This window comes from Lepidothrix coronata, unplaced genomic scaffold (assembly GCF_001604755.1).
Source record: "Lepidothrix coronata isolate B3197 unplaced genomic scaffold, Lepidothrix_coronata-1.0 Scaffold61, whole genome shotgun sequence".
NCBI classification, from domain to species: Eukaryota; Metazoa; Chordata; class Aves; order Passeriformes; family Pipridae; genus Lepidothrix; species Lepidothrix coronata.
The window spans coordinates 2,329,068-2,351,171 of NW_016690241.1; the positions used below are offsets into that span (position 1 = coordinate 2,329,068).

General features: G+C 49.0%; 1 protein-coding gene across 1 annotated transcript; it reads left to right on the top strand.

The window, feature by feature from the left end:
- The first annotated feature begins 1,785 nt into the window (after nt 1–1,785).
- ACTA1 (actin, alpha 1, skeletal muscle) lies at nt 1,786–3,975 on the top strand. The gene is made up of 6 exons (XM_017817457.1): nt 1,786–1,914; nt 2,076–2,400; nt 2,552–2,713; nt 2,935–3,126; nt 3,233–3,414; nt 3,561–3,975. The coding sequence occupies exons 1-6, from the start codon at nt 1,786–1,788 to the stop codon at nt 3,702–3,704; spliced, it is 1,134 nt and encodes a 377-aa protein (XP_017672946.1). The 3' UTR covers nt 3,705–3,975.
- Nucleotides 3,976–22,104: the final 18,129 nt, after the last annotated feature.

A 22,104-nucleotide genomic window follows, 5' to 3' on the forward strand; every position in this document is an offset into this window, starting at 1 on the left:
TTGCTCAGAACTGGAAGAATTTAACATTGCCATTTGGGCATTTTGCTGTAAACAAGATTGGGGTAGAAAGAAAATGAAAGGGAACAGAAGGGATAGAGAGGGTTTATGCTTGCATCATGTTTCACTGAAGAATTAAGAATGTTTATCTTTCAGCTACACTAGGGTTTCTGTTACTTGATTTCTGATTCAACACAACTGACTGTATTTTGGAAACCACAATGAAGCTCTAGAGTTCTGTAAATAGATTTGGTGCTGCGATGCCTTTAAGTGCTTTCAGACTTCCGATTTTTTTACTGCTGGAACTGAAGAGTAATACAAATTGAGGAACAGGATGAAAGAAAAGCACTCTTTATCCTCAGCGTACTTTAATACAATAACTTCACGGGAATTAAAAATCTATAGCAGAAGGAAGTAGAGAGCTGCCAGGCATAAAGAGAGATGCTGCTAAGCTGCAGGATGCAGAAGTTAAACAGAGGAGAAAAAAAACTATCTTCTCTTTTGAGCTATCTGCTGTGCCTTGCAGTGGAGGAAATCACCTGCAGAAGTACCCTCGCTTGCAGGAGACTCCTCACAGCATGAGTGCCTCTGGCCTGCTATTCCTTCTTCCTTCTCTTCTGACTCCCTAAATTTTAAAAGGATTTACCCTTGGCCAGTTGTGCTGTCAGAGAAGGTCTTGAAGGTTGGTTTATATCAACGTAGTGTCAGGGCTGCAAATCTGCTTGCACTACTGCCTCTTCTTTCCATTGGTAACCGAAATGTCTCTGTAAAATCTCCCAAGTGTCCTGTATGGAATGTCTGCTTAAATACCTGTAGCTGTACCTTCAGCTCGTCAGAGATGACTTGTGGGTGAGATTATGCTCCTTTTGGAAAGGGTGAGCCACAGGGATAGCTGAAGGATTCCCGTGTTGCCCGGCCGAGCTCAGAAGCCAGCAATGGACACTCGTAATGGCACCAGCATTCACAGCTACGTCAGGCTGCTGGGATCAGACCAGGATTAATGCTTCACCGGGCTTCTCTTCAGGCATTTGTCTGACAGATGTTATCCTGTGCATTTATTTTCCATTTTTAAACCACAGCAAAGAAACGATGCACGGCTTAACTTGGCACGTAAAGCTGTGGCTTTTGCATGGGCTGTTGCCATGTACAGCAGTATTACCTGCAAACCACAGACCTGCCTTGACACCTTGCCTTCTCTCCCAACTCTCTTTCTCCCGTGGGCTCACCTATAGCAGCAGGCAAGACCCATAAGGGAGCTCTTCCCTTGGCAGCCCCAAGCCCTGGCACGTGGTAGCCACACAGCCGATGACCCCTCGCCTCCCACCCCGCCGAGCCCCGCCGGGGCTGCCGGGCCGCCCCCACCTGCTTTGCCCTTAACGGGCCCGGTGGTGCCGGGGGATTATTTCGGCCCCGGCCGCGGGCGGTGGCAGGGGGGGCCCAGCAGACGCGCCTTATACGGCCGGGCCCGGCTCACCTGGGCCGGGGCCAGGAGCGCCTTCTTTGGGCACCGCCGGTCCGGGGCCGCGCCGGGCCCGACACCCAAATATGGGGACGGCCGGGGCCGCATTCCTGGGGGCTGGTCGAGCCGCCGCCCGCCGCGATAAAAGGCTCGGCGGCGGCCGCGGCGGCCACGAGTGACCCGGTGAGGAGCGGGAGCCTCTCTCTCTGCCCGACGCGGAGCCCGCAGCCAGCCCAGGTAAGCCCGTCCCGCCTCCCCTGCCCGCGGATGCCGCCCGGCCGTGAGGCTCAGCCCCTGCGCCCTGTGCCCCCGCAGACACAGCCGACACCATGTGCGACGAGGACGAGACCACTGCGCTCGTGTGCGACAACGGCTCCGGCCTGGTGAAGGCTGGCTTCGCCGGGGATGATGCCCCCAGGGCCGTGTTCCCCTCCATCGTGGGCCGCCCCCGCCACCAGGTACGGCGCGGTGCCCCTCCGAGCTTCCCCTCAAGCCCTGCCACAGCTGTGGCAGTGGATCCCTGCTGCCTCCCAGCGCTTCCCATCCTCCTGTCCTGCCGGGAAGCCCGGTGCTATTGCCCGTGGAGAGGATGCTGAGCCCCCGCTTTCCTCCCCTACAGGGCGTCATGGTGGGTATGGGTCAGAAGGACTCCTACGTAGGAGATGAAGCCCAGAGCAAGAGAGGTATCCTGACCCTGAAGTACCCCATTGAACATGGCATCATCACAAACTGGGACGACATGGAGAAGATCTGGCACCACACCTTCTACAATGAGCTGCGTGTCGCCCCAGAGGAGCACCCCACCCTGCTCACTGAGGCCCCCCTTAACCCCAAAGCCAACCGTGAAAAGATGACCCAAATCATGTTTGAGACCTTCAATGTCCCTGCCATGTATGTGGCCATCCAGGCTGTGCTGTCCCTGTATGCCTCTGGCCGTACCACTGGTGAGTACCACTGGTGCAAAGTCCCACTGGCCCCTCTTGCCTCAGCAAGGACACCCAGGACTGGTCCCCTACAGCTGACAAGTGCTCTGCCCCCCAGGGCAGGACCTTTTGTGGGCTGTATCTCTCAGGTGGCTGCTTCTTGTTTCCCCAGGTATTGTGCTGGACTCCGGTGATGGTGTGACACACAATGTCCCCATCTATGAAGGGTATGCCCTTCCCCATGCCATCATGCGCTTGGATCTGGCCGGTCGCGACCTCACTGACTACCTGATGAAGATCCTGACTGAGCGTGGCTATTCCTTTGTCACCACAGGTAAGCACTATTCCCTCCTCCAAAAAGTCCCCCACACACTTCCAACCCTTGCGCCTTCAGGGATGCTGCAGCCTGTCACCCTGTTGCAAGCCCCATGAGCCCTCCTTTTTGGGAGTTCACGTGTGGCTGGGGGTCTTGAGTCCCAGTAGACCTATGGAGGTGGTGCAAATGTTCCGGGTTCCTTCTCTGCAATCACTGATGCCTTTGCTCCCCCCTGACAGCTGAACGCGAGATTGTCCGTGACATCAAGGAGAAACTGTGCTATGTGGCGCTGGACTTTGAGAATGAGATGGCCACCGCTGCCTCTTCCTCCTCCCTGGAAAAGAGCTATGAGCTGCCTGATGGGCAGGTCATCACCATTGGCAATGAGCGTTTCCGCTGCCCAGAAACCCTCTTCCAGCCTTCCTTTATTGGTGTGTGGGACCCCCTCCCTCTCTCCTTCTCTGACAGCTCTTCCTTCTCTCCTGAGTAGCTTTGCAATTAACTTGTGCCTGCTTGTTTCTCCCTCTCTGCCCCCAGGTATGGAGTCTGCAGGGATCCATGAGACCACCTACAACAGCATCATGAAGTGCGACATTGACATCAGGAAGGACCTGTATGCCAACAATGTCATGTCTGGGGGTACCACCATGTACCCAGGTATTGCTGACCGCATGCAAAAGGAGATCACAGCCCTGGCCCCCAGCACAATGAAGATCAAGGTAAGGCTGGAGCACAAAGGACCCAGGCATAGGACCACCCTTCCTTTGCCCTGCTGCGCACAGGACTCGGGGCTGTGCACACCCCTGTGCCTGCCACCTGCAGCAGTGGCTTGTTTACTGATCTCAGCTCTCTTGGCTTTTTCCAGATCATTGCCCCACCTGAGCGTAAGTACTCTGTCTGGATCGGTGGCTCTATCCTGGCCTCCTTGTCCACCTTCCAGCAGATGTGGATCACAAAGCAGGAATACGATGAAGCTGGTCCATCCATTGTTCACCGTAAATGCTTCTAAACATGTTTACATGATCACTTTGCCAACCACGCTCAGGATGACAACCTTCTAGGTTGCAGGCTGCAGAGGGCCTGCAACAGCCATGTAACTTTCTATTTTGTAATGATTTCTGGTTACTGTTGCTGCAAAGCTCCATGTGACACAGTGTATGTAAAGTGTACATAAATTAATTTATTTTATCTCGTTTTGTTTGTTTTTAAAACCAATGCCCTGCGGAAGGAAACAAACTTCAAGAAGCATTAAATCATCAGTCATTCTGTCACACCCCTAATGCGGTTGTTTGTGGTCATTTGCTTGGGTTCTTCCATCACTTGCTGACCCAGCGTGAGGGCAGTGGGTGGTGGGGCTGGACATCCCCAGACAGGAGCAGGACTGAGGAGGGGGCAGGACCACAGCCAGAGGAGCAAGCTCCTTGGGACTTGCTTGGGGTGCAGACTCCTCGGTGGCACTTGGAGCAGTCTGGGGGTGGCTCCATCATACTGCTACAAGGTGGATGCCCTGACACGCTGAAAAGTGCTTCTCCCTGACCCAGGCAGGAAAGGGTTACCTGGAGCCTTGGCTTGAAAAAGATTTCATTTTGCTCAGCCTACCAAAAAAGTAGCCCTGGCAGACTCCCGAGGAAGGCAAGGCTGGGACTGAGGGCAGGTGGCGGGTGCAGGTTAAATAAAGAGCTTTCCACTCCACTTATGGGAAACCCACCTGCCATCATGTTGTCTCTGGGGGGATGAGGGCAGCCAGGGCCACTTCCTCACCCTGCCTGACACGCTTGCCCTTGCCGGTGGTCATGCATGAGGGGCTGCCTGCAAAGGGACCACCCTCTTCTCTGCCCCACTAAACCACCCCTTCCAGGGATCAGATCCTTTATTCAGGAACTCCCTGGGAGCCCAAAGGAAAATCCCAGGTGCTTCCTCTTGCTGAAGGCTTTAGCCTGCCCTGTTTGCCAATGAAGCAGAGCAGGGTGGGAGGAGGGAAAGCTGTCCCTGCCTGTCTCATTTCTCTGGGGCTTTGGGGCCCCTCTTTGCTACCAGTATTCACACACACATGCATACATACCCCAAGGGCTCCACTCCCTCAGGGAGCTACCCTAAAGTGTTGCCAGATTTGGCACTTCTCCCTGGGCCAGTGCACATGTGCAGGAGTCATCAGCCTTTGAAAGAGGAGGACTTCTGGAGCAGAGGGCCTTGCCATGAAAGCAGTCCCTGAGTTTTGGAATCTTCCTTTCCTGTGGGAGACAGCAGTGCTGGGATAAAAAAGACGATTTTCAGATAAACTTCCAGCCCAGGAAGGTTTTTTGCTATGCTGTGACTACGCTAAGGGTGCACTTGTTTACCTGCATTGAAGTGAGACATACATGAGTACACTTTTTTTCAGTCCTATTCCAAAGTAAAAGCCTGTGGGAGGAGCTGTCCTGGTCCTTCCCTGGTATCTGGGGACAGAGAGTGCCCCAGGGCAACCCTAAGAGCTCCTCAGTTGAGATTTCTCTCTGAGTGACCAGAGTTGGACTGGAAAGTAGCTGCTTCTCAAAAAAACAGTTGCTTCTCAAAAAACAAACACAAGCTTTTACTTGCCATTTGTGTGACTTGTGTAGTGGCACATATTTCATCTGACAGCTCCATGTTGGGTTTCCTGCTTCTGTTATTTGATTAAAAGATTGTTTCAGAAGCACAATAAGCCTTAACTTAGAAGAGCAGCCTTGTGGATTAGACAGCACTTGCAGACTCCACTATTTCCACCTGCATAATTAATTTAGGATCCTAAACCCACAACAGAAGGGGCTGATTTTTTGGGGTGGGGGAGAGTGATGTCACTCTCCTCCAGTCTGATCAAAATCCATGGGAGCAGGAGATCCTTGCCCCTTCTGACTAAGACCTACATTTTGCAGTGTCAAACTTGGGTTTAGGAACTCTCATAAGCACAGCTGTGGGCAGAGGGCAGTCCTCCAGCAGCCACAGCATTGCACAGGGCACTGCCTTGTGCAGGGAGGCTGATGCTCACTCTGGCATCACACTGTCTGCTGTCTCTAACAGCAGCATTTTGTCGTGTACTAACCCACAGCATCAGGTACTCACGGTAGCCTCAGCACTAGGGGCCACTTGAAAATTATTATCACTTTTCACAGTAAACTCCTAAGCAACAAATTCTGTGGCAATCTTTATTTCTGAAAGTGAAGCATTAAAATAAAGCCCTTCAAATCTTCAAACACTTATTTTATAGGAATATTTTATGCTGGTTTTATTTCACTAATCCACAGGGAAAAAAAAGTACTTGGATGGAACATCACCTGTGAGAGTTCATATGTTTATTTATTTATTTTTTAACCAAACAGGTATTTTTCTATTAAAAAAAATAAAAGAGAGCTATTGAGTTGTATAGATTTCTATGGCACATCTCCTGGGGCTATAAAATGGAGCACATGGGGGTGACTGTAACCTATCGATCAGACGATGGATAACTGCAGGCAGTGCTGGTGTGCATGGCTCCCACATTGGACAGATGCCAATGAGGGTGGGGAGATTTAGCAACAGGACCATTGAGGGTATCCTGCAGTCTTGCATTCTTTCCCAGGAACTACTGGCAGCTTTGGGGATCCTCTTCAGACCCTCTTAGCCAGAACAGGTTTTGAAGGGACCAAAAAGCACTGGCTTCAGGCTTTGGGAATTAGTTGTATTTGCAGCTGGCAAAGGCTCTCTTTTTTCATTTCTTCAGGATCTGAAAAATAAAGCAGCGTATGATTTCGATGCAGCAGGGAAACCTGGAGCATTGCTGGCTCTCACTAGGGATGTTCATTGTGTGTGATGGAGATGAGCAGATGCAGGAGAAACCTTTTATTGCCAAGAGTGTCTCTCTCTTCCTCCTTCCTGTCAACCTTGAAACTACACTGTCCTGTGCAGAACTGGGACCAGCAGTGTGCAAATTTCCAGCACTGTGGTGACCCTGGGCAGCTTATGCTCTCTGCTTGCAGGGACCACAACCAAACCCCATCTTTCCTCAGCTGCTCAAGGCCGCTCTCTGAAACTAAAGCGTGCAGCTTGGAAGCAGTTCTGGTTGTTGATGTTCAAGGAGTGCCACAGGCAGCCCCGGAATGAGCCTCTATGTAACCCCACCTCAGGGAGCCGCGTATATATAGATCCTTGGAAGCAGTTTTCTTCCTTGGCACATCACTCCCACCCATAACACCCTCCAAACAAACACTCCTTGCTCCTCTGTGCCCTCACTGCTTGGCTTCCAGCAGCTTCTCTCTCTTCCAGGGAAAACAAGGCTTTAAAGCTGAGAAATCTCATTACTGGACAGAAACGGGGGAGGATTCCCTTACGAAAAGGCTCTCATATACTCAGAGATGAGCAGCCCAAAGTCAATGTTAGCAGGCATCAGCCCTTGACCCAGGCTCATGAAGGCATGAGGACCTAAGTAAACAGAAGTGCTGTGAGTAGGGCTTCTGGTACAGGTGTGTAAGGAGACCTCTGTATGGATGCAGCTCTGTCCTTTCCCAGAAGAGCTGTCCTGGTGCCTGGTACATGCAGGCTTGGACAAGGGTGCTCCCACAAGCAGCTCTGTGGTGGTTACAGGAGAGTGACCCTTCATCTCACACCTATTGGTTCCTCAAATCCCACAGATGCAGACATCACCTAAATAAAGTGAGTTTACATTGCCATTAACGGTGGCCAGTGCAGAGCTCGGGTTGCTGGTGTTGTGTTGGGTAGGTCAGTGCTGGGAAGGGGACACTCAGAGAGCGAGGGAAGGTCTGGTTGCGGGAGTGGTGCAAGAGCCACAGCTCTGCCAGCCACACTGAGGGAGCACACAATGACAGAACAGTTCTGCTCTTTCCAAACCTCCTTGTGGCTGCAGGGAGAAGGCTACCTGCAGAGGGGAAGATGGAGGACCACGCAAATGGGAGGAGATCTCAAGCAGATCAACCCAAAAGAACACAACAAGGTTTCCCAGGTGACTGTATCTGCTTCTGTAAGGCTTTTAAATTCTCTTTAGCAAAAATAATCACAAAAAAATTGTTAAAATAATAGAGGCATAAAGTCTAAACTGGCTTGAGTTTGTTAGCATTGAACAATGCTGTCAGTCACTGGGCTATCTGCCTGTGGAGCACAGCCAAAGGGCACGGTGGGGAGCTCTGCCTGCTTTGTACTACATTCCATGCTGAAAATAAGTGAGGTCCAGGTGCTAAGGCCATCCACTTTCTTGCCACAAAGTTATTGTGGAGCGATGTGTGGGGATAGAGGCACTGTTCAAGGGCTGTAGAATAGGGTATTTCCCCCATAAGGATTGCTCATTCTGGAAACTCTTACCCACCCCAGCCCTCAAAAAAATATCAACAGAGAGCTACCAGAACTCCCTAACCCAAACAATTTTGCAGTAGTGATGGTGTTATTCCTACCTAATCCCAGCAGCACTTCTGCAGGTGGCAGGCCATGTTTCTGTGACTGCAGGATCTGAGCACTTTACACTCGGAGGCTGGTTTTCTTTCTCTTTTCTTCTTTTCTGTACCAAGTCCACCATGGTTTTCCTCTGTGACATGAGCAAGTCAACATTCATGGCTCTGTTTGTTGCCAGCTAAGTGGCTTTTCTATTTTCCATCTCAAAGGAAGATAAAGAGGAATAGCTAATGCTCTTGAAGGGTTTTGAGATGTTGTCATAGAAGGTGTTTGGGGAATGTGAAATACTTGTGAACCTAAATTTAGCTCTGAAAGTCATGCAGCCCGGTTTCCTGGCACAAATAACAGAGAAAGTCTTGAAATCTGAATGTTTTCCAATTGTGGCCACAAGCTGGACGCTGCAGTAGCCACTGGCTGTGCCAGGAACCTACGGCTGCGGTTCCAGCGAGTCCTTTGCCTTGCTGAGAGTCCAGACCTCCCACTTCCTTCCAGGCTGGTTCCACCAACAACCAAAACCACCAGCAGTTTCTGTTCTTGCTCTGGCTATGATGCCTCCATATTTGGCCTGCAAGAGCCCTGTGGGATAAGAGTATTCCTCAAACCTAATAGAAGGGCAAATTTAGGAGAACTACAATGTTCTAACCAGTCAGTTGAGGGAGAATATAAGAAATCTGTCTTGGGATAAATGTTTTAGGAGAAATATGGCAATGTTTCTGAGACTTATTCCCTCTTTCCTTAATTTTTTTAGCCCACTGAAGTCAGCCCATTCTGGCTGAGACTGCATGGTTAAGGGGTCACGATGCCCCTGTTCACATGTAATGGGCTAAATGCCAGATGGGTTAATAAAGAAGATTGGTTCTACTTAGACAGCAAAATGTGGCATTAAGTATAATGTGGAGCTAAATTTCAAAGTCAACTTTAAAAGGGTATAATTTAGTCCTTGAGGTGTTTAGGCTGTGCTGACACCTTGTTTTATTTTTAGTGCCTGCTGCACATACTCCTCTGTGGAGAAAAAACTGTTTGACAAAAAAGTTGATGTAACTTCTGTCACATAGTCTTGAGCAGAATCCAGAAAAAAGGTATAGCTCTGCCCAAACTGGAGGTGCTTGTTTTCTTCACTGGCTGCAGCAGGACTGTGGGCAGCCCAGAAAGTGCACCTGCTGAACGTGCATCATCGTTTAAAAATAAAAAGGGGAGAGAAAAGAATAACATGGAAAATATTGCTAGGTCAGCAGATGGAAGGGGGAGGGAGGGCTCATGCCTGGGCAAGGGGGCTTGGGGAAGGGTAGGACAAGTACTGGGACAGAGGCATAGCCACGTAATGAGAAGACGTATGGGATGTTCTGCAGTGCAGGAGTAATGGAGAAGACTCTCGGGGTACTGCAGTGACATTACACTCAGTATTAATTTGTACTACTTGTGCAGGTTAGACTGGGTCTATTTTGGCATTGCAGCAAGGTTTCAACCCATGTACCCAGCCTCAGATACCCTCTGCTGCAATGCAATGGAGTTGATTCATGCAAGCAATCCTCACTGAAGCCAATGGGAGGACAGCAGATTTGGTTAAAGTGCTTGCATCACCAGATCCCGGGTTAAGAAACAAAGTCATAGCAACAAAAACTATCACATGAGGAAGCAGAAGGGAGGAAGTGGGAATAATTAATTTTGTTGTTGTAAGTCCAGAACCTGGTATGTCTTGAGGCCATAAAATGATCAGCAGGAAGAAAAAGATTAGAAGAATATTTGTTTCCTGAAATGTGTAAAATGTGTACATTTAATCAATTGCCTGTTCTGCAGAGATTTTATTGTTAATTTCATAATTCACATCTATTTTTCTCTATATTCTGTGGAAGAATCAGTCTGAATTAAGGATCAGTTAAGCAAATGAGGATATATAAGAAAACTGAAAAGCAGTAAAACCCAAGTCTGGACCATAAATATTCTGCAGAAGTAGTAGTTTTGACGAATAAGATACACAGGTGAAAAAAAAGCATTTAAGGAGAAAATATTGTATGACATAATTGTCATCCCATTGACTTTGTGCTGGGAAAGAGTTCTGAGTTGCAGAGCTGGAAGTGAGCACGGGCTCAATTTCCAAGGAGGTGTTTTACTTTCTGGCCCTGGTTTGTGTCTGACCAGTACAACAGCAAGAGGCTTCTGAATTGTTTTGGAGAAAGTAACATAAATATACTGACTGCGTATGGGAAGGGTGTTTTTACACGGTAAGTGTAACTGTAAGGAGGGTTTGGTATTGCAAAATGAATATTTAAAGCAAATGTGCGATAAGTTCTTCACTGGCAGTTTGACTTGTGAGTCATGTTGCACAGTCCCCAGCCATGCCCCTCTCTATTTATAAAGTCATGCCTTGCTATATCTGACTTGCTAAATAAGCCTTTCAAATTGTGGAGGGGATTCTGGTGGCACGTTATGGGAACCAGGGAATAATTTAGAAGAGTAAGGGAAGTTAGAAAGGACACAACAAATCACCACATGCTGGCTGCCTTCTGAAGAGCAGAGCAAATGTGCTGTTTGGCTTTTTCACCATGAAAATATCCAGGAGACAGGGGCTGATGACTTCAGTCTGCTGGGTGCAAGGTGGGGAAAGAAGAGTAGAGCGAGGGTTTGTCTGACTTGAGCCCCTGTAAATGTTTTAGGATGGGTAGAGGAACAGGGGGAGATTACCCCAGCTAGTGGGGGTTCCTGCTGGCATCTGCCCAGGGCCCTGCCACACAAGAGAGCCCTTTCCGGGTCACTGCCCACCAGCTGGCTGTCGGCAGTGGGGTGCCTCAGTGCTGACAGGGCTTTGACACGCAGGAGGGGGAGCAAACACATCTCCAGAGCTGTGCCCTCCTCCCCAGGGCTCCAGCTGGAGCTGGGAAAAGAACATGTTGCCAAATGCTGGTAACATAATGTGCTATCAAGTAGGTGCAGAGGAGGGGAGATGAGGCAAAGGGATTTGAGGAATTCAGTGGAAACTGTACTGGGAAGCACAGCACTGGTGCCACTAAAGGCAAAAAGATGAGTCCTGACCTATTTTGACCATATCCTCTTCACAGGCAACAGGCAAAGAGGAACAAAGATGTGCAATTTTTTTTTCAAAGGGTGGTCCACCATGTTTGTAATCTTCTTTAGAAAGCAGACTGATGGGATAACAGAGTCATCTGTTTCTGAGACTTTAGTGACTGAAGGTACTGGCTTTATTCGTGCTCACTTCTTTCCGTGTGCCTCCAGGAGCTAACTGTTTTCTGGTGGACATGGTTTGGCTCTAATTGACTTCACAGGAAGGCAATTTCTTTCCTACCTAGCTCAACAATACTGGGCTGTCTTAGTGCTCATTCAGCTTTCCTGAGAACCTTCCTCCACAGTGGTCTTGGGGTAGGCAGTGGGTATGAGCACCATGGGGACACTGTATGGAAACAGTCATGTAGGGCTGTACAGCTACAAATGAATGAGTATTTCATAGCCAGAGGAAGATGTTGCTCCACCCTTGCAGGGAGTGGGGAACAGGAGCGTGGTGATGGCAGGGATGTCCACACAGCTGTGGGAGTACCAGGAGCACAGGGTAGAGTCCCAAACTCCCAGTTTCCTCTCACAGGAGTAAAGCCACCCACCTTGTCAGCCACTGGTAGCAAAATGCACTGCTCAGGTTTGCTCGTGGCTAATGCTCGTTTTTTCTCTCAGCAAGCATATAGCTACTACTGAACTTCTCCGGTGAGCTTGGCTCAGTGCAGCTTTTTTAGTTCCCCCAAGTTTCCTTACATTGTCTATCACCCCTGATGGAGGGTAGGTGGCACGTACAACTGGAATAATTTCGTTCTCACTGGGGCAGCAGGTGAATGTTATTGCTGGTGCAGGAGCCAGCAAGCTGCACAACCAGCTCTTCACTGCTCCAGAAACAGCCCCCTGCAGCACCCTTGGTCCCCTCAGCAACAAAACCAGCACATAATTCTCCACAAGTAGCCCAGATGACACTTAGAGTGGTGTTTCTGGACATCGATTGTTCATTTTGCGTGGGGTGGCAGGGGCAAGGAGGTCAGGGCACCATGGTGGTTTTGTGCAGGGAGAGGTCTGGTTCACAGGCAGCTGAGGCTGGATTCACACCAGCAAGCTGGGGAGATGAAAGTCAGCCTAACACCACACTCTAGAGCCAACAGGTTCCTTGTGCAGTGTAGATAATTCATTATAAACAATATATGCAGATGTTAGCACTCTCTATGGGAGCTACTCTCAAGCAGTGCACAGTTTTTTTTCAAAGGCATCTACTTGTCAAAACCATTCTCAAGATAATTTCCGGTGCCTCGGAGGGATGTGGTGCTTCAAGCACTGGGCACAGGTTGCGCTTGCTCCCCATTCTCTCAAAACCGAAAGCCTGATGCCAAGCCATGTGATGGCAGAACTGAGGTACTCTTTTTGTAGGGACACTGCAGGATCCATAGCTGCTGTTTGATTGCAGCTGGCCTTTTTGGAGGCTATCCCTGTGAGGAGGCTGCTTTGCTGCAGGGCGTTAGGATGGAGAGCACTAGAGGGGACAAACAGGTGTCTGGAGACAAATGATTAAGATTTTAATCTGGAAAGACATGGGGAAATGGCTGTAGTGTCTGCTTTTCTGTATGTTAAGTCAGTACTCTGTTGAACTAGTTTTTCTCCCAGGAAGCAATGATGAAACCCTTAAGACATGATGGGAGATTTTACAAAATGCTGTGTGGTGTGAGGGGCTGCAGATACCACATATACACACGCCCCTCACCCCCACCAAGTTGGGATGGTGGTTTAACTACAGAACTAGAGGAGACCAGGGCTGATGGGTGTGTGTTCCCCACTGCCCATGCAGCAGGGGCCGTGGAGCACAGGGCAATGCCAGACCATAGGCCAGGAGGGCTGGCATTCAGCCCTGATGGCTTCACTGTGCTGCTGACAGCAGGGCTGAGTCCCCGCCACAGGGCTGTCCTGCCTCCCGCAGCTACCAGCATGCGCCTCACCCTCCCCAGGGTGTCTTGCTTTTCCTCGCCTTTCAGCAGCATTTCTGCCTGCTCCCTCTCATGGACAGAGCTGGGGGATGCTAAGTTTAGAAACCCAGACCCAGAATGTCCCTTTCCAAAAAGAAAACTGCAAAGCTGGTGACCAGTCGGTCACCATAGCTTAGCATGCATGTGCTGGGGTTGCTACCTAGGCATAGGAAGGAGTATGATAAGACTTTAATCTCCCTCCTCTGGAGGATAAATGAACCCTGACTACAGTGGCATTTCCCAGCCCGGTAATTAAATGGCTGATCACACGCCTCTCACTAGCTGCGGAGACCTGCTTACAGGGAGTATGCACATCTGCAGACTCCAAAGGGTTAAAAATAGATCCCACCCCGCCAATGGCACATTTTATGTCCATTTAAAGGTGTGCCATGCATTTCATCCTAACAGTCTCTGTGAGACCTGAGAAAATGCCTTCATGTTGCTGACATTTTGTTCAAGGCTCTTTCTGTTTTTTAAGCCCGTGGCTGCCTGGGCTGTCTCCCCGTTCAGAGAGCTATTTCAGGGGGTCTGCATTTTCCTCTGGCTGCCCTGTTCTGAATGAGCAACTGCAGCGTGATTGCTGGCACGTTTGTGGTGCTCCCCACCACAGTCCTGCTCCATCACATAGTCAGCAGCTAATGAGTTTATATCTCTAAGCAAGGCAGGGACCTGCTCTCTAAATGACTAAAATGCTTTTCTTCTTTTTGTTTTTTTTGGGTTTTTCTGATGGGCCAGTGAATACTTGTTAGAAGAGGGCCGTCCTTTCTGTCATTTATTCACATTGGCCATATGGGATGATGGTGCTACTTTTGGGGTGGACATCCCAGCTGGAATCTGGCACATGTGTTCCTCCAAGCATCCTCCAGGTGTGCTACAGGAAACATATGAGGCTGGAGCTCTGCGCACCGGCCATCCCAACTCACGTGAGACCCACCCCTGGCCTGGCACCCTCCCTGACCCCATTGGAGCTTCAGGAGTCAGCTCCCCAGTGCTGCCACCTCCCCTCCACGGGTGGGCAGGGGTCTAACAGTGTGTGCTGGGCACACTGTGACTCTCATGTGGGTAGGGTCCAGCCCTAGTTGGCACTGCTGGACGGGGGTTCCTACACATGGCTCCTGGGGCCAAGGAGGCTGCTTAGGATGTGGATGGGGTGATTGGTGTAGCACAGAAAAGAACACTTGGGAAGATTCAGAAGGACAAGCAAAGAGGAGCTGTTATGGGTCCTGCCATGGTGGCACTGGTCTGCACCCTTTGAGGCATGTGCTGCTGCTGCAGTGGCAGGGAGCAGGGAGCAAGGCAGGGTGCTCATCGCAGGGGGATACCAGCAGGTTTCCTTTGCAGAGAGATGATGGCAGGAGCTGTGTGCTGCTTGAAAAGGGGCTTTCTCTGCTGGCATCCACCAGGTCACACACAGCCCAGGCCACCACCTCGTGCCATGCGAAACCCAAGAAAGCCTGGATAATCTCCAAAGGGCGGATGAAATTCCCATATCAAGCAAGCTCTGCTGTAGCTCTGCTAAAGCCCAGAGAGGTTTGCCTTCGTGGGAGGACCTGGGTGGTTTTATAAGGGGCTCCATTCCTCCCACAGGAGCCTCCAGCCAGTCAGCATGGCTGAGACCATATTAGGGATGCCTTTCCCTGAGTATGAACTGTGTGTTCCCATCACATTCCCCATAGGAAGGCTCCCCATAAAGTCCCCCTTACCCTGACTTAAAGAGGCAATGAAGGCAGTGCCTTTGGGTGAGAGGCAGGGACGATGGTGCCAGATTGTTCATCCTCCAAGCTAGCATTTATCCCAGATAGGTATAAGTGAGGACAAGCCAGGGTGCCAGCACTGCGAAAAGGGGAAGCTGTCAGCCTGTGCCCAGCCTAGTGCTCATGATTTTCCAGCCCGCTTTTGCCTTCCTGACCACCATTTCCCAGTTTCTTTCTGCTGCCCTTGTGAAATTTTGGAAGCAGATTAGAAACTCAGCTTAGCAGCTGAGCCCTATTCATGATCAGAGCCGAGCCCTTGATGAGACTGGCTTTATTTGGGACTTGACTCATCAAGAAGCTGGGAGTCCTGCACACCAGTGGAGTACTGCTGAGGGCAGGTAAACCCCCTCTTGGGAGCTCCCTGAATACTCTTCCTCCTTTCCCTGTCCCCATTGTGGCGTCCTCCTCCACTCTATGTCCTCATCAGGAGACCAGAGGTCCTTTGGGAGGTGGGCTGGGGAAGAGCTTTTAATACACAATTTTTTCTAAACTGGTGCTGTAGACGCTTTAGGAAAAAAAGAGGTATAGCTGTGGCAATCTTCAGTGGACAATCTCAAAGCACACGCTCATGGCACTGAGATCCTTAAAAGGAGTTTATGTTTACAAGGGGTTTTTTGCGTTGAAGACCCACCTGTTTCCAGGGGGAGGAACACTGATATTAGGTTACACAGGTTGCACAAACTGACAATGAAATCAGACCAGAGTCACCACTGAGCTGCCACTAATTTCTGATGTTTAGAATCAGATTCAGAAATATGAACTTGAGCTGGGCTTTTTCCTGAGCCCTCTCATTGCAAATTCTGTGAAGTTTTTTCAAGCATTAAATTATTTTCTGCAAATCATTTATTATTACCCATTGGTTTACTGCTTGGGAAACTGAGATCCATCGCTGTGCAGGCTGCTGATTGATTAAGGAATAGCACTGGGCTCCAAGACAAGCAGGTGCCAGATTTGCCTGTGGGAAATGGTGAGGCGTGTGGGTTCCTCTGCTGGGAAAAACTTTCCAAAGCCATAGGGACAGCTTCTGTCCCCATCACCTAGAGGCTGATTCTAGCCTAGCAGTAATGGTCTGAAGGACTGACCTTTCAGACTTGATCATTTCAGCAGCACTCCCTTACTGCTGTGAGATAGGGAGCAGGTTACAGCCCAGGTGTCCCTGTTTATCTCTCAAAAATTGTGTACTCTCAGTGACAGATGGGCTCTCAGAGGTAGCCAACCAATGCTAGAGACTCATAATCCCTTGCTTGTTGCAAATGCCATACCAGTCTCTCGGGTGCTGTGTTGTGATCCAGGGCCAAAAGGAGGAGAGGAAGAAGTGCCTGGGATAGATAAAGGAATATGAGCAGGAATAACAACAAAAGTAATCCTGACCAGTGGCCAGATTACTGTCCCAGAGCTCCAAAGGGAAGAGAGCATGAGCAGAAAACAGCTTTGTGCAGGATTATGAGCTTGAGATAATGTTGGAAGAAAGTATATGGGCTCAGATGCTTCTCCATTGCCCATCTCTCCCTGAATGGGTGCACACAGGCTGCTTCCTGCCTCAGCTCACAGAGGTGACATCCTGGAGGTGTTACTGAGACCATGAACTTGACAATGTCTTGCACGTTTTGTGTGTTGTACTCTGCCACTGGGAGCATGATGCATATCTGTCTTGATGACTTTTTTTGGAAGTGAGATCCCACCACATGGTGAACTGCCTCAATCCCTGCTTCTGCTTTCTTTCAGGGGAACTTCAGAAATGACACAAATTATTTCTGACAGACATTCAAAACCCAGGCACTTCCAGACTAGCTTTCTTTATTTTGAACTATTCCCTTTAAGCATGGTGAAGGAGAGGTGGCTGCAGGTTCCCACAGTGGCCCAAGCCTTTTGCAGATCCCCATGTTGGAGATGGCAAGTGAATACATGTGGATTTTCAGGGAGCAGCTGAATCTGGATTTACTCCCCGTTCACTAGCCACTTGGGAAGAAGAGAAGTGTGGGGTGAGCATCCAGGGTCACCAGCCAGCCTGCCCGTCACTGAGGCTGCTTAAGCAGGAGATAAAAAGGGAGCGGTTGGGGAAAGTCTCCTGATTCTCCTGCCACTTACTCAGCTGGTGAGTCTATACTTAGATTTTCCTCAGACTGAGTGGGCAGCCTGCAAATGTGTTGCTGGGGGCAGTATCTTGACAAATATCCTGTTACTGCAGGCCGTAAAATCTATTCCCTTCCCTTGACCATTCAGCAGTGGTGTGCAACCTCATAATCTTAAGGAGCCAGGAATTAAAAGAGAGGGGAAAAAAGAGCTGACACCAGGATGGACTTTATTCTTTGCCACTGCAACAGTTTTAAAGCTAGGAGCTGAACTGCATTCACACCACATGGTGAACAGCCAGCCTTGCTGAGTGCCCAGTCCAGGACTCAGAGCTGCAGCAACCAGAGGACACTCAGCAGTGGAAGATGCCTCTCCCTGCTCCTGAGCACGTTCCTAGCACACAACCCAAGGAACTATATCTCTCTTTACATCTTTTAGAAAAGTGGATGGAAAGCGTGGACCTCTGATAAGACTCAGAGGAGTGACTGAAGTTGCTGTAAACTGTGCTGCTGTGTGTGCTCGGAGGCACACCTACTCAGCTGTAATGGTAAAAAGCTTCAAGTTGGTACAAGTAACAGGATTTATGATACAGGAAGAGGGATTACAGGGCTTCCTCAGCAGGTCATAACCCGTGATGGCCATGGTCAAGTTTCCCAGGATCAGGCAGTTCTGGGGGACTTCTGCAGCCAAGTGCACTACTGTTGACTAACCTGCCACACGGAGCATTCAAACTGGCTCTTCTGATCCTTCTCCCTTGACAGCGCAACCCTGTTGGCAGCTGGCGCAGACCCAGAAAGGATAATAACCCATGAAACCAAAGAACCTCCATCTGCGGGATTAACCAGGCTACTGTCAACAGCGTGATGGCTTGTTTTGTGAAGCGATTGGGATGGCTACCCCCAGTATTTGGCAGAGATTCACTGATCTAGGTGAGGCAGAGTTTCACGGGAAGACTATGATTTTACCCTATCTGGCAAAATTTTCTTGCTGATCTGGGTTTTATGCAGTTAAATACTTAAAAAATGCAAATAAGAAGCAGCTTATTTCTTTTCTCCAGTTTCTCTCTCCTCCAGACTTTACCCAAACAAACTCAGCAGCCCAGTTTAAGATCCTGACAGCTCCTAATTTAGCTGGAAGCCAGTCTGTGGATCTGAAAGATGTGTTGACATGTAATTTTCCACTCCTACTACATATAAACTGTCCATTATTCCCCCTCATTGCCTGGAGCCAGAGAGGGGTATAGTGGCAAAAGACTGCAAGTCAAAAGCGCGTGTAAACTACCCATGTGTCTTTCTGTGACCATACTCTGCAAAATAACATTCATGCTCATTTTTCATTACGTGCTACTTTTTGAATAAAAATCAGACTATCTCTCTGCTGTTAACTTTGCCGTGGTTATTTCAGGTAGAAATAAGACTCTTTTCTAGGCCAGGCTGCTCTCCTCCCTAGCGAGAAGCTCTGGGGCTCCCATTCAAATGGAGGTAGTGGAGGAATCAGGACTCCTGGGGCTTGGCATCAATTAGTCATCTACCATGGATCTGATTTGAAACTCTCAACCTGCCTGGTCACATGGTTTGCTGCCCATAGAGGAGCAATAATAAGAGTTAAGAGGCATAACGAAGATCCTCTGGGGAAAAGTGCTTTAAAAGGAAAAAGCATGTTTAGAATTTCAGTGTTACGGTTCAAATGGTGTCTTTATTTCATTTTTTAATGAAGGCAAACCCCCAGCAAAATATGCAAGGGAGGAAACTCTAGTATTAGTATCAGCCTCATAAATGTTGTACTTGCTCATTTAGGAATCATTTAATAACTGATTCTCAGCCCCTGGAAGTCTCTGCCATGAGGTATCGAAGCCAAAACTCATTAGGATGAAATTAATAATAATGTTTATACAGCTACACTGAGAATATCCAGAGCTGCTATGTCAAGGATAGTGAATGATTATTGTCTGGCACATACAGAGCTGCTTGGCTCTAGCTGGAGGGGTGAGAGAGGATTTGTTCTTCACCCAGGACTGTCTCAGCATCCTGCCCCAGAGCTGCCGAATGTCTCCGGAGCTGGTTTGGGATGTTGGGCCCTGTTGCCTGGCAGTTGCTACACTGTAAGTGTGAAGATAGATTGTGGCAGGCCATGGAGAACCCTCCCAACAGCCACAGCTGCTGCTTGCATCATCCTTAGGCAACATGTGAATTTCAACATTGCTGTGTGTCTCTGCACACTTCTGTTGCAGGTCTTTTTATACAAATGGTCCTGTGCTGGTTTAAAGGGGAAATGAACTCAACTCAAAAGAGAGATTATAAATCAGAATAACAATTAATAAAATAATACAATAAGTACAATTATACAGACAAACAATTGGTTTTAACCCACAAAACCCAAATGTATAACCCAGCACCCCGGGGCATGAACAGAGTGGTGTTCTTTGGGCCTCCTGAGTCCAAAGGAAAGGGAGAGGGGAAAAACCTGCTGGTGAGAGTGCTGTTGCAGTCTGGTCAAGAGTGGTGACTGCAGTTCGGTCGAGGGTGGTGGTTACAGTCTGGTTGAAAAGTGGTGGTTGCAGTCCAGTCGAGAGTGGTGGTCGGCAGTCTGGTTGAGAGTGGTGGTCTGCAGTCTTCCTCTGGATCCCACGAGTGGTTAAAAAAAGTTCCAAGACTCCAAGATTATATATTCTCCAGTTCAGGTAGGAATGCCCAGCACTTCCCTCAGGTCAGGGAGCTCCACAAAGGGTGTGAGGACAAGAGCATCCTCTTATCTCACAGGCCTCTTAACACCCAGTTTATAGCCTGAGGAGTCAGGCTGCTCTGGGCAGAGGGTGCAAATAGTCTACTGACAACAGTTTCTGGGAAATGGCATGGAAGGCTATAGAATACACAGTTTTGGGTTACACCCATCCAGTGATGAACTGGTCCCAGCTGTTCTAACTAGGACAGGTCCCCAGTTCCTTTCCAAGCCCAGCAACTACTTGTCCCCCAGGCACTGTGGGATGTACATGCAAACCCTTGAACAAGAGGGTTGGGCTGCAATTGAGAAACTTGAGCAGTAGTGTGAAGGTGCAGATCACCTCATAGCACATGGGCAGTCGGACATTCATTTTCATGCCAGCAAGTGTACTAAACCTGCTATGGTACAATGGAGAGGATGGGTGGAAGCAGCTACCAACAGTACTGTGTTATTCACAAAGCACTGCCACCTTGCAGGCTGTTATGAAGAATTCTGCCTGCTCAGAAGAGGGCAGAGTTTAGGAAAAAAACTGCAGAAAACAATGGTGTGCCGGGATCTGGAGTTTGCCATTCTGGCGTTTCCTGAGTGAAGGCTGAGACATGGATGAATGATTGGGCAGTAGGTTTATGGGAACACAAGGAGAAGTTTGGTCCTGTAGAAGGTGATTCCTTCCTTCTCTATCAGGAAGGGGAAAAGCCATCAGAAAGTAACCATGTGCCCCTGATATAGGTGTGTCTTCTTAAACTGGTGTCAGGGTTTAACCCCAGCTAACAACTCACTACTAAGCAGTGGCTTGCTCACTCCCTTCACCCCCCTGGTGGGACAGGGAGGAGAATCAGGAGAAAAAAACACATTAAACTTGTGGGTAAGAACAGTTCAATAATTGAAATAAAGTAAAATAAATTAATACTAATTATAATAATAACAATAATAATATATAATGACAGCAATAAACACGAGGAGGAGAGAGACGTAAAACCCAAGAGAAACCAGTGATGCACAATATAGTTGCTCACTACCCACTGACATATGCCCAGCTCATCCCTGAGCAGCAATCAGTGGTTCCTGGGCAAGGTCCCCCAGTTTATATACTAGGAATGACATTCTGTGGTAAAGAATACCCCTAAGCCAGTTCAGGTCAGCTGTCCAAGCCAGAGTCCAGGTTAACTGGGGAGCAATCTTCTTTCCTCTTTGGCTAGCGCTGATACAGCACCCTTCTCTCGTGCTGTCTTCAGTTACAGGTGTTTCTATATCTATTGTTCTCTGTTATTTTCCAAGAAATGCCCTCTGTTGCAGCACATGATGCTGAGGATGTGGCTGGACAGCAGTGGGACCACAGAGGTACCACTGAGGGCAACAGGAGAAGGCACCAGGGACAACCCAGATGCCACTGAAGCCCTCAGCGGAGATAATGAATGAGCGAGGCAGCTCCCAAATATAATCCCCAGGATAGCACTGAGGGGGAAAACTGCTGCATCTGCCTGGTTTTATTGCAAGGAAGTATGTGGGCAAGGCTCCTGCACATCCTACATGCTCTGCATGTAGGGCACCATGTGTGGCACAGCATGGCAAGAAGGTGCTCTCAGGAGCTCTCTCTTGTACTTGAAGCCATTGCATGATGGTAGTCACGTCAGGAGTGCTATTTTTGTGCCTCTTTTCCCAGTAAATACACTGCCCAGACTCTGCTCCCTTGTAGCTCTATCACCACCTACCCCTGTGAGCAGACAGCAGAGCTGAAGGGAGCTGGAGAAGCATTAATGGGTTTTAAAATGGAGCTTAACAGGTTTATGAATGCAGATGTACAGTGTGCCTGCCTGCAGCACCAGGCACTGGATGCCAGTGCAATTGGCCTCTCCTGACGGCATTTTCCTGAATCGTGGAGGGGGACCCTCGATTTGCCCAATATCCTGCTCTCACAGGCTGTGGAGATAATCGCAAGGGCTGGGGGGCTGTGAGGGCTAGAGGGGAATATCCTGGTGGTTCTGAAAGGTCAGACAATATCTGTGCCCCTCTCACTCGTGCTTGGGTACCACGGAATGGCAAAGGCCCAATCAGTCCACTTGAAAACAGAGCTATATTCTGGTCGGTCTGAGTATCGATTAAACTAAGTCAATTTGGTTATGTTAGCTGTATTGAGGATTGTATCAATGTACCTCACAGGCAGAGGTGCTGTATGTAATCCCCACCCCCTCACCTTAAAGCCACCAGCACATTTGTTACACCGAAGAGTCCCGGCCAGCATTTTCCACCCTGGTATCTGTGTCAGCTTGTGTTTTTCCATTTCTGTCAGTCAGAGCAAGGACAAATAATGTTTGCTTCCTTATTAGTTAAAAAAAAAAAAAAGAAAAAAAGAAAAAAAGAAAGAAAAAAAGAGAGCAGCAGTTTCCTAGAATTGTTTCTGAAAATCCGTCAGTGCCCCCGTGTGTCGGAGTGGGGACCGGAGAGGCGACCGGAGAGCCAC